This window comes from Acanthopagrus latus, chromosome 18 (assembly GCF_904848185.1).
Source record: "Acanthopagrus latus isolate v.2019 chromosome 18, fAcaLat1.1, whole genome shotgun sequence".
NCBI lineage: Eukaryota > Metazoa > Chordata > Actinopteri > Spariformes > Sparidae > Acanthopagrus > Acanthopagrus latus.
In genome coordinates this window covers 16,848,142-16,864,197 of record NC_051056.1, presented here as the reverse complement: position 1 = coordinate 16,864,197, position 16,056 = coordinate 16,848,142, and the positions used below count along the sequence as shown (strand labels likewise).

The 16,056-nt window shown below is 43.0% G+C and overlaps 1 protein-coding gene across 2 annotated transcripts in view; it reads right to left on the bottom strand.

Annotated features, from left to right (window-relative positions):
- flt4 (fms related receptor tyrosine kinase 4) overlaps window positions 1-16,056 on the bottom strand; it is a 47,708-nt gene that overhangs the window by 25,384 nt on the left and 6,268 nt on the right. For both annotated transcript variants that reach the window (XM_037077049.1, XM_037077050.1), the window contains exons 2-4: window positions 5,379-5,475; window positions 2,168-2,445; window positions 7-131 (exon numbers count right to left, since the gene is read on the bottom strand). In XM_037077049.1, the coding sequence (XP_036932944.1) occupies window positions 7-131; window positions 2,168-2,445; window positions 5,379-5,475 (500 nt within the window). The remainder of the gene's footprint in view (window positions 1-6; window positions 132-2,167; window positions 2,446-5,378; window positions 5,476-16,056) is intronic.

The following is a 16,056-nucleotide window of genomic DNA, read 5'->3' as shown; positions in this document are numbered from 1 at the left end:
ACAAACCGTGTGGAGGCTGACGTTCAGATCCGGCACGGTGACCAGACATGGCACTATGACGCTCGTGGAGAAGCGTGTGATTAAAATGGTCTTCAGGTCGTTTTTGTGGGTGAGGAAGGGCTGCTCGGGGTCTGGGGGAAGACAGGGAGAGAGACTGGGTGCTGTTAAAGAATATAACTCTAATATCAGCTGGGGTAATAGCTAACATTACTGCGGTAACCGTGCGAACAGACGGCTAGATGCCTCACGGGCCGATAATGACCCCCAAAGACACCCCGTATGTGGAGTATATCATGATTACATGTAATGCAACAGCTCAGTCTGGCCCCCACAGTAAATAGCATTAATAACCGCTATTACAGTTCAGCTGAGAGACAGAAAAAGGGGTTTAATCCTCCTCTGAACACCTGCTACAATTTCACCCCGAAGCTTAGTGGAAAATATCTCTCCAGTGTTTCTTCCTCATCACCTTGATGTTTCTCTTTTTATTGTGTGTCACTCACAGCTTCTGTTGCGGCGGGGGCTTTGGGAGACATCACAGCAGTCGGCCACCAATTTACATTACAGCTGTTATCACCACCGAACCTCATATTCCCTCACGCTATTATAGAAACGCTTATCTCTCAGGGCTTTCTTGTCAATACCAGCGACTTTTGTAAGTCAGCCAAAGACGTTGTGCGACGACAAACAGCTTCTTTTCATATTTCTCTTCCTTTTCTTCTTTTTTTCTAACAATAAGCCTGTCATTATCACTCATTTACTTCCACAGCACTCAAAAGCTGCGACTTTGAGCAAGGCCAAACAACAGCTCCCGTCAGGAGGCTTATCTTTCATCTGGATGTACACAGGTAACAGAAATAATATACAATGCCCTCAAAGTTTAACTTTCCTCACAATAAATCCCTGCAGGTATCACACTGAAATCGCTTATGGGAGAGGATATGTCCCGCCCGGGGCGAGTGGACAAAGCATCGCGGATATGATCGTGGGTATGAGTGTTTATGTATTTTACACGAGCCCCTAGCGTGCGAGGCATTACGTATACATTCATGTGTTTGGGTCACACTGTACAGAGCAGGTCTGACTGAAAAAACAGTGTGCAGCAGAGACAAGTGTCTGTCTAACTCAATCCACATGCGTCACGTCTCACCCCGCCACACGCTGGCTCTAATTCATGGCTTCGATATTCATCTGCTTCTGATCAGCCCCCCGGTTAGATCTGTGGAAACTGTTTTGGCACCTTGTCAGAGGGGATAAACAGCCGTTTCACATGAGTGGACTGGTCAGCGGGATTCCCCTGCATGACAATCATCCATCTCCCGCACTCTTCCTATCCACTCCTCTTTCTACCCCTCTCTCCCACTGCACATGAAGCAAGTGGAGGAAGAGTGAAGAGGCAACCCTTAAGGCCAAGCTCAGGAGGAAGTAGGAGGGATGGCTCTGAATCTTAATGTGGGAGGGGAAAAAAAAAATTGGTATCAAAAACCCATTTTGTTGTGCAGGTCTTATCAGATTTGGACGGTCTCATTAGAAGGTGAATTAAAAAGAGAGTTGCTGTGATATTTGAAATTACAAATGAAAAGCATTTCCTTTCTCCGAATAGATAAGTGAGCGGGCTGCTCATTCCTGCCTTTATCAAACACTTCGCATCTCTAATTTCCGAAGCATTAATCCTGCAAGCTACCAGGGTGTTACTGAGGCAAAGTCAACAACCCCCAGTTCTGAAAATGCTTGGGTTGCTTTGATACTTAAGTCATATTCAAACAAAGGATCCGTTTCGGTAGGATGTCTCATAGGTTTTTTTGTGCACCTCCCAAGGAAAAGAAAACTGAGAAGAAGAAGACTGTCAAAGAGAGCAAGTCAGGCAGGCAGGAGATGAAACATGTTCTCTCTGTTTAACAAGTTTAGACAGCAAAAAAACAAAAAACTGCAAACTCACGTATACACAGAAAGAAACCTAAAGCATCCTAAATACTGCATGACAGCTCGATATTCCTATACGCACCACACGCTGACATTAAATGAAATAAGAGAGGCACTTTGAATATTTTGTGCTGAGGCGGTGAGATGAGCAAGTCATTGAGTATTTTCATTTTCAAGTGAGTGTACGTCAGCAGAGTGTGGGTGTGTGGGGCGGGGGGGGGGGTTTGTGGGTTTTGTGACTCACCTCTGACAAAGACATAAATGCTAGCGGCAGTGGTCCCGACAATGATGGCCTTGACATCCTTGTAATAGCAGCGATAGTAGCCGGTATCCTTGGCACCCTGCGCCGCTGTCAGGACCAGCCTCTTGCAGTACGGCCTGCCAGGCTCACCGGGACACTCGCTGACCAGGGCGACCCTCTGCCCGGGGGCCCCGGTGGCCGGCAGCTGGGCCTGACGGTCGGTTAGCTCCTGTCCCAGCAGAGTCTGATCAGGCCAGGCCCAGGCCAGAGTGCGCTGTCCCCTGAGAAGATGTCAGGTCAGAGGATATAGCACAAAAATTTGGACATTGTTCACATTTTTAAAGTCTGTCAGGTGTTTATAACAGCAAACAAAAACTGTTTCAATGCACATATAGGCGCATGAATCCTGATTCTTCTGTCTGTTTATCTTGTTATATATATTTTACTATTTGTATCTATTTTTCATGCTTGTTGATAGAGCTGTGTTTCGTTGTTTTTGAAACAATGACGCTAAATAGCTATTCTATTCTGTTTGTTTTAAAGGTGCAATATGTAGGAATTAACCACCTGTTGCCAACTGTAGATGCCGTTAGCTGGTTTGCTAAGTTAGCAGTGCAGTTTGTGGTCCAGACTGGAAGCTTGGAGAGATTAATGAGTGAGGACAGGCTTGGGCTAGCTGGCTAGCATGCTAACGTCAGCAGGGTTGATTTAGTTAATGTCTGAATTTTAACATGGACTATATTACTTAAAATAATTAATTTAAAGCATTTAGCTCTGCACTGTGATCGTGAACTGTGAGTTGAGAAGTGTTTGTGTGCATTTGTATATATATATATATATATATATATATATATATATATATATATATATATATATATATATATATCGAGTGCATTTTGGGGTGTGTACGTGTGATGCCATGATTTCCTCTGCACATCCACACATCTCTGTTGGCTTTGTGCTTTGTCACATAAATTCAGTTACGGGGCGGACATGTTAACCCGCGGGCATTATGAGCGAGATTGAGTGGAATCATAATGGCTGTCTGTAAACTGATAGCTGCGCTTTTCACCAGCTGCCTCACCGCAACAACAAAATGTGCACGTTGGCAGACACACAAAAGTGATGACGGGAAATAACTGCAGAAATCATAAAGGGCAATGAAAGCACTCTGCTGGTTATTTTCCAGCCCCTCTGAATAGTGTCCACCTACCTAGGAGCGAGAAAATTGCACATTGTGACGACTGAATTGAGCGGAATGAGACTGACTTCCTCTGCCAGCGGACTCTCAGCGGTGTTGGCCGCGTGAGGTTTACGTGCAAACAACTAAAACCAGCGCTGGAAACAGTCCAAAGGTATCACCAGCTTTTCCAAAGACAGCATTTTTGTGCTCCTCAGAAACAAATTGGTTGATGGAGCGACACTGGCAGCTGGCAGCGCAGCAGAGATCTCATGAGGATAAAGGACAGCAATTATGAGGGAATTCATATCTCACTTTGCCTCAGTTAGAACAGGTGTTGGCTGCGTTTTAGAACAAATAAAACGCTGTGTGTGTTAAAAGACATGACCTTTTTATGTATTTACATTTTACATTAGAGAGGTGGAATGATATCTACGGATAGAGGGAGCTTTTTTATTATACACCCTGTCAAGCAAATTTTATGTTTTCTAAATATAAATGGAAATGACTTGATAAGTTTCCATCAGAAAAACAAGGCATACCAAAATGCTGTAAAATCTGGACTCAGTTGTTTTAATATACAGGCATCAGAGGTGAAGGATCCTTTAGTTAACCCATTACAACATAGGAGGCATTTTAAAAAATGCATTTTAAACCTAAGGTGTTGTTTGAAAGCACCTCATACAACCTGAGGGGCTTTCTGAAAAACCTGACAAAATTGTTAACATTCAATTAAAAGCCTTTGGAGCAGATAAAAAAAAAAAAAACTTGGAATTTAAAAAAACATTAAAGAGCTTAAGACTATGGCTTTAATTAAAAAAATAATTGCCTTTGCTCTTCAGTTCTTCAGTCACATGGCTTGAAAGTGAAAACATCACCCGTAACCCGCTCACACCGCAACTGGCTCTGAAGGGCGCAACACGCTCACGTTGCATCCAGCCTTAATTGGTTGAAGAGTAATTCCATTTGTTTTTAAGCCTTATCCCAACTGACGCACAGTCAAACTATAACACAAATAAACTAACCGACTGAGGCAACTCAGTGTTTCTGTGAGGTAAAATGACTGTTTCTGGTAAAAGAAGTCTGGTGGATTTAAACAGAGCAATATAACATCTGTCCCTGGTTAAATAAAAGGGATCTTACTCTTTGACATGAGGTCTATTTCTCTAGGCAGAAAGGACAAGCAAAAATGTTGATGGTTGCCTCAAAGGAAGACGTCGCAGCCTATTTTTAAGTTGAGGTGATTTACTGAACCAGTAGCACTACTTATTATAATTATCAGTAAAAACTTGTAAAAAAAAATAGGGGCCCAGTTTAAAAAGAAAATCAAATAGTAATACCGCCCCTGTGAAAATACTATATATACTATATATACTATACCTGGAAGGCCTTTTTTTGCTGCTATATTAAGCAGCATTTTAATGTTGTAAGTGCTTGAGGTGCCATTAACTGTTTGATAGGGCTACAACTAATGATTATATTCATAATCGATTCATCTGATGCTTACTTTCTCTACTCAATGATTAAATGTTTGGCCTGTGATAAGTCTGTGTTTTCTAAGAGCATGTTGCGTCTTGTTTTTCTTCTTCTTTTTAAAGCAGAAAAAGCCAATTGATAGTAAATTTAACCCTTCATATCATGGTAACGATTATAGTAATGATATACTGTATACTGTCCAGCCCTCATGGATGGTTGTATCTTTAGCAAAACACCATCTTTTATAAGCTTGTGGTAGTAGTTTGGATATGAATGCACGCACGTTGGAGAAAAGTTTAATATTCCTGTCAGAGCTGCAGTGAAGCGTGAAGTAAGCTTGTTCTTTGCACACTGGAGTAAATATACACTCTGCGATGTATTGAATTGCAGAGTGGGATTCCCTGATGGCATTCCAAAATAAGAAGCCTGATCTGTGGTTTTGCTTTCAGCCAGTATCGAGTTGTTACTCGCTGAAATAAAAAAGACAGTAAGTCACGCATAAGTGCACACACAAATACACACACACACACACACACTCACAAAAACATACACACATACCTGCATGTAATAGTGAGCGTTTCGTGGGCTGGAATCACTAGGTCGTCTTTGGAGCTGTCGAGGATGGGTGGAGTCATAGAAAAGCCAATCACCAGACCTGAGGGAGCGAACGCGGCAACTGCATTAGAATCATGTTACACAGGTCTCGGGTCAGGAAGAAGTGGTTTTGACAGAGCCGCGAGTATGCTGTCGAATCTCCGCAACACGTCGGGAATCTGGAATCAGACACGACAGCCCGTTGTTCATTTCTTTTACAAGCTGCACGGCACTTGGAAACAGCCAGATGGAGAAATCAGGGCCCTCTCGTCGTGAGTCTCGGAGCTCACTGCTTCCTCCCTCTGAACGGCCACAAAGACCGTTTAGCCTTTGATTCATTACTAATGCATTCACTTCGCTGACTGGGGCTTGGTTAATATGGCTGGTCCAGAATGTCATTACCGTCTCGAAGTCCCCTCGGGGTGCTATTAGTGCTTAGTCAGACTCCACACCTACAGTCCATCGTGTATAAAAGCGTCACAGTGACTTATGCCCCACCTGGATATCATTAGAGATGAAAACACACACGGAGCGATAACGCAGGCAGGAGATGGTGTGTGTGTGAAGGTGGCGAGGCTTGCTTTCTTTTGCATTTATGAAAGCAAATGACGTCCATTTTTCACATCAGACTCGGAGATGATTGTGATACGTGCGCAGTATTTCATATACTGCATTTTGGCAATTTGCCACCTGAGCGAACTAAGCAGAGAAAAGTATTCAAGGACAAACAGAGCAACAGCTTAAACACCTAAAAGCATAGCCTTTAATCAATATTCCCTCCTCTGCAGACAATAGAAAGCATTCGGGGTCAGACAGTGTGAACATCAGAGAGCAGATGCGCGTCGGTGCACCCCCGACGAACACGGACTGAAGCGGCGGCAACAAGAGTGATTTCACAACAGTCAGTCGCGACCTGCTGCCAATCAAAACCCAGAGCTGTGGACAGCTGCGATTCATGTACACAAACCTCATTCCTCCAACACATCCTGCTGCCCAGGGAGCACAATAGAGCGAGCTTATTCTTATGTAAATATTTTGTTAATGGTGTTTACAGTAAAGGCTGATCCCGATGGAAGGAGACTGATCAGTCTGGCTTCCTCCTGACCCTGAAAACGGCCAGAAACCCAAAGATCTGCTGAACTTTGAAGAGAAAAATATGCAGTTGTTAGAGGCTTCTACACCGCAAGATAGAAAGACTTGTATCTTATTTTACAGTTTGGCATTTTGTCCCTCGCCATCTTGGTATTCATGGAGCCTGAAGTGACCATGTGTGGCAGATATACTGATTTGATCTGGCTGACTATCAGATGACAGAAGATGGGAGCGACTTGTCAACCACGATGTAGCAACACTCCAAAGCATATTCTGCTTCATTGTTTATTTTACTCTAAAGGGTCACATGATTTATAAAATGAACATCATTCTGTATTGAAGAAGGCTTGAAACTAGTGATTTCAGAGCATGACCTCATTGGGAAAAAGTTTACCGCGTTAATGGGTCAAGTAAGAAGCAGGGTCATTTTCTCATAAGCTTACATAAATTGGAGCTATTTTTGCAACCAGTGGATTTGACCCGACTTGTTTAACACACTCTGATTTGATTTGTTTGAGGTGTCCCAACTTGTCAAATACTGAAGCTTTGGTGAGTGGCCGGCCTGATCTACCAACCCAATCAGGGACCAGGAGTACCCACTATTGATCGACACATCAGACAGTACTCTCATCAAAGTAACACAGCCAGATAAATTGCTCAGGTAGATTAATTAAACAGATGCACGCATAATCGCCCCAGCTCTCCTGAGGCAGTAACCCATCAAATAGCCTGTCAAGACATATTTCCATGTTTTCATTTAGCATTCGAATTTTGAAACATGGAAACGCTGACCGTCATGATTCATGACGATCATTCATTTTAGATTTAGTGCGCCTGTGTCTGAAACACGTTCTCTCATGATAAGTGATCTCTCTATCATGAGAAATCTACCACGTTTCCCTGGATAAAAATATCAATTAATCCGTTATCAGGGGGAAAACCAAATTTTGTTAATGCGAAAATAACCAGAATAATCAATTCTTAAGATAACAGCATTAAAAAAATAATTGCAGACATGGCAGTTCTTTTCTTCCGTACGGTAAAAATGAGATGCCGACCATTTTATTTACACTGTGGCATGACAATACTCAGGGACACGCACTTCTCCTGCATATATGAATTCATGAATATTTTCCCAGAAACTTTCAGACACTGTGAAGTTTGCACAGGTAAATGTATATTATACTACGTTAAGTCAATCTTCTTGAGTTTTATTCAGTTTTCTTGGGAAATTAAACATATTCACTTTCTTGCCACGAGTCAGATGAGAAGACCAGATATTACCAGCAAGTATAAAACTGGCTGACTGTATGTTTACATATTTAGTACACATACCAGTTTAAATATATATTGTTGCATTTAATAAGGTGGAAAATCATTTGGTGGCGAGTCGGCCCACTCCTCACCTTTGCTTGAGGCTATATTTGTCCCTGACTGAACCTCCAAGCAGACAAGTTGCATTGTGGGTAATGCACTGGGTTTGGCGAAGGGAAGAAGAATGCACGGAATAAAAATGACATTCCTTCCTCTGCTGCATCTATTGTGACACTTTTTTTTTCGTCCGGTGAGTCTGACAGTGTGACAGCAGAGCAATGCTAAATTGGTGGAGTGCTCTGTTCACCAGCTGCTGGCAGCAGATTATAGAGCAGTATTTATTTTTTTAAATATATTTCCTTGGAAGAAAGCACATCAGCCTATTTCCCAAAAATATTGAATTATTCCCACGTGCTTTATTATTGCCGGTGTTGAGCCTCTTACTTTCCTTTATACTGATAATTTGTTGATTCACAATTCAAATATCCATGTGCATCTCTGCTGGGGCTCACAGCTGAGGCGATGCGGCCACCGAGCAACATCTGTTTTCGTCTTTGCTCGGATATTGAAAGTGATATCATGCTTATTTAAAAACCACAATGTAACACTTCCGCGATTGTGAAGAAATGGCGTCTGACATCGGCATGCTGACAGAAAACAAACATGTTGAGTGGATGACGTGAGAAGTGGTGGCAGTCCATGAATCACTCCCAGCTTGGCTCCCAGCAGGGTATTCCTTCCCTGCTCTTTCAGAGAACGTTTAACGCTGCCCCCAGAGGAGACGCAGAGCTTTCAGAGCATATTGTCTCAGCTCAGATGTGACCCTGCCACCGGCTTCAGTCCCATCACCACCCCTCTGCAGCACAGCACAGCTTTGTCCACTCTTCCTCACACCTGAACTGCTGTAAATCCGAACAGCGGGCGGTGTCTGCGAAACATAGAACTGGGCCCCCACCTCCCAAGGCCTACAGACAAGGGGAACGTGTAAAGGGAAATTCTTTTTGTCAGGGCAGGTCACATCTTCACTATTTTCAGAACAGCAAATTTCCTTCACACACACTACAGGAGGGAAACAAGAGAGATCGACCTTGAGGGAGAGCAGAAAGAGGAGTGTTGGACCACCCACACCGTTACAGATTTCAGTCCCTGGACAGCAGATTTAGATGTTTCCATCCAGCTATAGATGGAGCGAACAAATCAAAGCCTGTCAGCTTGTATCAGACCGCATTCAAAAGACTTGAAAGAATGAAGAAAATGAATTTAGTGTGAGAGATATTCATTATTTTTTGCTGTACACATTAAAGCTGCATTGGACTAAAGTACTATAGTTCTTCACAGCACCACAGAGCTTTTTAAGCTTCGTTCAGCGCATTGTTTTGTTTACTCTTGCACATCTTTACAATTTTGGTTCAATCTCACAGCTCCCATCAGTTTTCAGTGATAGAGGCTCAGGTTTTGTTCACATCAACAATTCACATCTTTTTTTTTAGTTTTAACTTCATTAGTGTGAAACGCAACATATGTTTTTTAAGTGTTGTCTGTAAACACTGTGAGAGAGTTCATTCATTCAAATGAACTTGAGGTGAGAGATGTATTTCACTCTGCATTGGATGATGCGAGGGTGTTTTTTAAGTCCCGCCAGAGTTCAGCTTAAACTCCTGAATCCTGTCTTGAATCCTTGTTAAAGCATCGTTACGTTGATTCAAACTGACAGATAATATATTCCAAGGACAATAATTAAGAATGCTAGACTTATTTTTGTTGCGTGAACGGACATGCATCTTCAAATAAATGCTAATGGTGCTCAGTATCTCCTGAATGTATAAAGGCAATGGTTCGCTCACAACTTTACAAGGTGACAGTAGGTCAATGTCATGTTGACAGCTTGTTGTTGTTCCCCCGAGGACAGGAATAAGACGAAAGGAGAATAAATAAATGAATGCCGCTTTTAAGGGGGCTTACCAGCAAAGCAACAGCACTGCTCATTTGTTAGAACTCTTGCAATAACTATCATTTTCTTCTGACCTCCGCCTCTCGAGGCTATGTGTGAATAATGTGTTGCTCTGACGGGTCGAGGTACAAGTTTGGGCTTACAAATTCTGAGACGAGTCATTGTGGTTCCTCTTAACCACAGCTGTGAGATAGTTTCCGAACCTTCACTGAGTGATTTGAACTGCTTGCACTTAAAGTAAACTGTGCAACTATTTGTATTAATTTACATGCATTAATCGCTTTTTTTATTGTCCACATTTGAGCATATTGTAATGTCAAAAAATTAGACCTTCCACGTCCCTCTCAGTTGCCTATACAAATCTGTGGATGATCTGTTTAAGTTGTTTTATGCTGCTGGACTGTGGATTTCTTTGTGAAGGACTTTGGGGTTGTGTCCAATGGATGTGATCTTTAAGCCTGAAACACACCACCGGGCCAACCCTTGGCCTTATGAAGCCTTTGGGGAGACTCGGACATCAGAGTATGCTCACGGGAAAAAATTCAAAAGACGCTGAGGGATTACTTGTAGGACTTGTTGCTTTAAAGCCACTATGAAAAGAATATGTGCAATTTCAATACGCACTGCCACCAACTCAGATGATTTGAAAGACACTACAACAATAGAAAGATTTATAGCCTATGTGTTATAATTCTAACATATATATTCCAAAAACATCTCCGGTGCAAATTATGACAATTATGAAAAAGCTACAAATTTAAATGTATGCGTCAAAAAACACAACATGGAGCGTAAATATTAACCAGGGGAACAGTATCCAATTTAATGTGTAGTGACGTTTGTGAAACGACTTTTCCTTCTGAGTGATGTGCTGAGTGACTGATGAGCCAAATCCCGGCTGAGTCGGAATGATGGATGCTTCCCTCACAATCAGCTGAGAGATCGCACGCTGACAGACAGGATGCAAATTGTAAATCTTTTGGAAATGTCATGACTGACTGGCATGCCCCGAGAGACGACACATCGAGATGCTGGAGGTGTATTCGGGAAAGAAACCCTGAAGAGGATTTCAGTGCAGCAGGAGCGTCTGAAACCGGAGGGCAAAGAAGGCACCACACCTACAAGGAGTCGAGCTCAGAGCTTTTTAAAGTAAAGCAAAAACGTTTAACAGATCACTCAAGCTGATACGATCCTGAACAAACAAGCTGTTGTGCTTGTGAGCTCAGCACCCCTGACTCGATCTATTTCGAGGGAGAGTTCGAGCCACAAGACTTTGGATCTCTTATATATCACTTTCATCCTAAGTGGCTCTTTCACAACTGCTGAAGGAGGTGGTGCAAAGTCATGACTTAGCGCGCGCTCAGTAACACGTGGCTGCAGGCCAAAACAGCCAACGACTTCTCTGCTGTTTGGACATTTCAGATTGATGAGAGGCAGGCAGGAGGCATTTCTGCCCCTCGCTGCAGGTAACTGCTGCAGGAGCTGCTAGCGCTGCCCGCCTGTGATGAAAATGTTTGTGTACCGGATGTCGATATTTTCCATACGGATGTGCAGTGCGATGTTTCCAAAACGTGAGGCACCAGATACAGAAAGCCAGTGTGCCTGTCAGCTACAGAACAGGGCTTGAAAAAACATAAGTCCCATTAGCGATTGTTTGCATTCTGTCAAATATAATTAAAAACACGCATTGCCTCAATGTACAGCTATGTGGGGCGAACGCCAAAGAAAAGCAAACACATCAATTCGTACAAGTTCGCGGCTGATAGCATATCTTGTCGTGATAATAAACGTATTTCCCCGGCGCGACCTTTCCTGCCGCGTTTCATGACAGATGTGTTATGACTCTTATCACTCGGTGAGCTCATTTATCTTAATGTGCATTAAACAGTGGAGTTAAAAAAAAAATGTTGAACAAGCCTTGTTCCTCAACAGCATTTTCAGCTGGAGGACAGTCAGCAGTCAGCAGTTGTGTAGGTGGACAGTGAGTAAGTGGAGCTGCAGCTGTGAACTCTGGTTTAAAGAGCCTGTGTTGTCCCTCAGTACACGAGGCTGCAACGTCAATAAGAAAAGCAGAGACGCAACGGTGTCCGAGGGCACGGCACATTAAACAAAATGTGTCGGCTCAGTCTGGAATTTGAACTTGAATATTTCTTTTTACTTCAAAAAGCAAATTAGGTTTCAGCTTTGTAGCCACAGTTTCTATTAACTTGACATATTTGCTGAACCTTTTTTGTATGAGCACATTCAAAAACGTTCCATTCATTTCTGCGAGATGTGAAAATATATCAGACATGTAAACTGTTGAATAGCGCTTGAACTGTAACGCAGCTATCAGCGAAGACTGATTTGAAAAGTGCACTGCAGTAATTCACGACAACAGCGTAATGTGAATATCAGAGCAGAGTTGGTCCGTTGTCCTAGATTTCATAGCGCCTGCAAATTAAATGTGCAATGCGCGAGAATTGTCTGGCTGTCAGAGGTCGTGCCAAACACATAGGGAGGCAGCATCAACAGAAAAACCAGTAGCTATTTGCTGCTGTTAGCTAGTTAGCTCAGTTAGCCCTTCGGCTAAGTGGCCCCACTAGCAGACTGGCTGAATAGACACAGCTGGATTGGAACCAGACAGCCATTGCACGTTTTAGCAAGACGTTTTAGTTAAAATTCATTTTGTTTCTATTTGAATTGAGTGTGTTACGATGAGAAAATGAGGCAGACGGTGTATGGTTGTATTATTTAGTTTGGTAGTTTTGGTATTACGTTTCCTGACATATTGAGTCTTTATTTTGTTTATTTATAAGAGTTTGTGAAATGTTGCTTACTCTAGCTCGCATACATCTCCCAGCTAAAACTACAGCAGCAATCCGACTGTCTCTTCCTGGGTGTACAAAGAGGTTTTATTGGACAGGACCGGCCAGAGCTAGCTGATTAGCATGCTAACTTCAGCATGCAATAAATCGATGTCTTTGACACAACATCAAAAAAACCAAAACGTTTTTCTTGGCATTCTGTTGCAAATGTTACATCATCTAAAAAAAAAAAGTTTGGCAGTAATGTAAACTGAAAGCAATTTTTTGAAAAGCCGATAAATCACCCTCACGGCCCAGAAATTAAATCAATTCTTGCTAAATTGTCTGAAGCAAACAACATCTGACAGATCAACAGTCGTCTATTCAGAATGATTGCGTAGCCTGAAAACACAAATGGATGGTGATTGGCTGGCTGTCAACCACCTTACAAAACAAGGGGTAGTGAGCCAAAAAAATATTTGAGCTCGGTTCCCCTCTTTTCCCATGCATTCCAGCTGGTGGTGCAAAGATAAGCAGCAGCTCTGGGTGATTAGCTTCCACTAACAAAAAGCAAGCATCACATTTTAAGCTACGAAGATAAAACACAGTGTATTCCAAAGTTGATTTACTCCGTCTCTTATCATAGGATTACACGGGGCATAAACACGCAAGTTTAGATGTATAAAATCCTCCAGACAGATAAAACACCCCATTAACAGTCCTTGACAGTAAAGCAATAATCTTGCCAGTTGTCCAGCTTTCCAGCACTTTAAATAGCAAAGACTCCATCGACATTATAAACTGTGTGATTCGGCTAATTGGGGTCTCAATAGCTCTGATCACTGGGGACTTTTCGAAAACAGTTCAACAATTACTGAACATTTAAAAGAGCAATAGCTTTTCATTGGCAGTCATCTTGCGTTAGACAAACAGCTCATTTAACAAGTCCTTGTAGAAAAAAAAAAAAAAGAAAAAAAAACTTGACCTGGCTCTTGCGAAATGTGATTTCTCTGAAAGTCCATTTCCACTGTGGGAGTGAAGTGCACACCCGGCACAGGCTCCGGCTGAGTCTGCCGGGCAAACATGAAGTTTGTTCAAATTAGCACTAAAAAGAGGAGAAATGACGAGTGAGAGTGGGAATGCAATGTATATGAGGATGAGAGCTGTTTTGGTCCGTCTTGCGCTCAGACATGCCAACCGTGTGACAGCGATCGTATAGAGATGGCTTTACTACGCATGGATTCACACAGCTGGTGTTTCTGTCTCCTCTGCTGCATGCCTCCGTCATGATGGAAGTGCCAGATGTACTTATATGTGAGCTGAGTGCCAGAAGTCACAATATTTCAAGGACAATTGTGCCTGTTCGCTCACCACGTGCGTTAGACTCCACTTTGATGTGTCAGCCTCACATACCTGGTTGACAGGGAGGAAAGATGCGCCACTGGCTACCTGTCAATTGAAATGTTCAAAGAGCACGCCTGAGGAAGATTAAAAACTAGCTCTTTATGTAGGGCTGACGGTGCAGAGGGCTGCTGCATCTAAGATTTTGCCAGCCGTGTGAAGCGGGCCAAGCGTTTGAACATGAATACCACACGACCACAGCGTCTCCCTTTTGTCCCAGTCAGGGGACGGGCAAAGTGCCCCACAGTTAAAGAAACAACTGTATATTTTGATGTGCTTATGTGTTACCACACAGACACAAGACTGATACCAGTCTTCTTATCTAACTCTTGGAGCAACAAAATGGTTAGTGTGTTTCCCGATGATGTGAAACAATCTCTTCAAGGAACCGCAGCCTTCTCTTTCACAAAAAAAAAAAAAAAAAAACATGCAGTAGATTCACACAAATCAAACAGCCTTTTTACGCGGAGATCAACCCTGATCTATGCCCTGCTTTGTTTTTCTCACACAGCCACAGTGTGTGATGTTAAGATAGCATGTCGGCGCTCCAAGGGTGTAAATACAGACAGCGCAGGCAGTGGACACATGGACCCTTGGGGCGAGGGGGCGGGCCCTCCGACAATGTGTTTGGCAGAGAACAGGGCCTGGTGAGTGACTCAGATCAGCAACCTCGGAAATATACCTGCCCTCAAGGAGACACACACGATGTATATTATCAGCAGTGCCATTTGCTATACGCGCTTTGAAAAGGCAACGCCATCTCAGTCATTAATGTTTGTTTTTTTGTGAAGTAGTTCACAGGAATCCATAACAAAAGCATGGGTTTATTCGATAAAACATAGAAATGTATATATGAACTCTAAAAATGATTCAGTCAAATAAATCATTTCTTATTAATGCGCTAGTACCTGTCAGAAAAGCTCACACTGGGGCCCGTCGTAACTTCCTTACACACAACTGCAGCGCTCTGCCATGGTTCAGGTTTTTCTCTGCTAGTTATTTCCTGTTTTATTTTGCAGACACGTCCTCTTGCATCCTGTTGTCACTTGGTGCTTCGTGCTCACCAGTGTCGTGTTTCCCTTCTGTGTGATTTTCACCTGCACGTCAGCCTCTATTCCCACTGTCTCTGCAACCCTTTGTTAGTCTAGTTTGTATTTAAGCCTTTGTTGCTCCCGAACTCTTTGGTAGTCCGTCTGTTCTCGTCCTCCCATCAGTCCCGTGTCTCCTGTGTGCCCTTGTGCCTTTCCCACCGCTCCTTGTGTGTTCTTTGTATCTGTAACGTGGAAGTCGATCTCGTCCTCTCTTCGGAGGTTGAGGAGTTCCCGGGCCTCCTCGTCACCTCGTTTTGCAGACATCTTTGGTTGCTGTTTGCTGCAAACTGCTGCTTGTGGATTGCCGATATAATAAGTTGTCAAAATGTCATCTGGGAGGTTCACTCTTTCTACGCAGACGTCGGTTAATTGCCGTTGCTACCTTTGCCGGCTGTTCAGAGGTGGGGCAACAATAAGCAAAGCCACTTTTCAGATGACTTGCTCTCTGCCCCCACTGATGACTTTCGATTAATTTTTAACGCTGCTCCAGCGTTCCTTTATCCTTCTTCGTAAACAATAATCACAACGCAATAAACAATTTCCCACTTAAAGTAACTGTGCAGAGATATAAACGCAATGGCTCTCTATTCAAACATACCATGTGCTTGTTTTGTGAAGAGTTACGGCAAAATTAACTGCAGAATTGCTCAAGAGGGAGTCCTGCAGTACACACAGTAGATCTTTGGCGGATTTAAATGCCTCTGCATGTGGTGCCTCTATCTTATCCTCTGCTCAGCTTCCTTCATGGCTCAGACTGGTGGTTTTGTCACAGTCGGGGGAATACTGAAACTGGACTGCCCAGCCTATAGAGGACACCTGCTGACTAAAGATAAATGACACACACACACACAGAAAGATGCCTTGCTGCCATAAGACACTAAGCCAGTTAAAAATGTAAAGCTTCTTTGACAAGCAGACGGATACAAGGCAGGCAGGAGTCAAGCGCATCAAAGGTACACATGCGGACGGGAGCCTCGCTCTCCAAGGGTACGACACAGGGCACATTA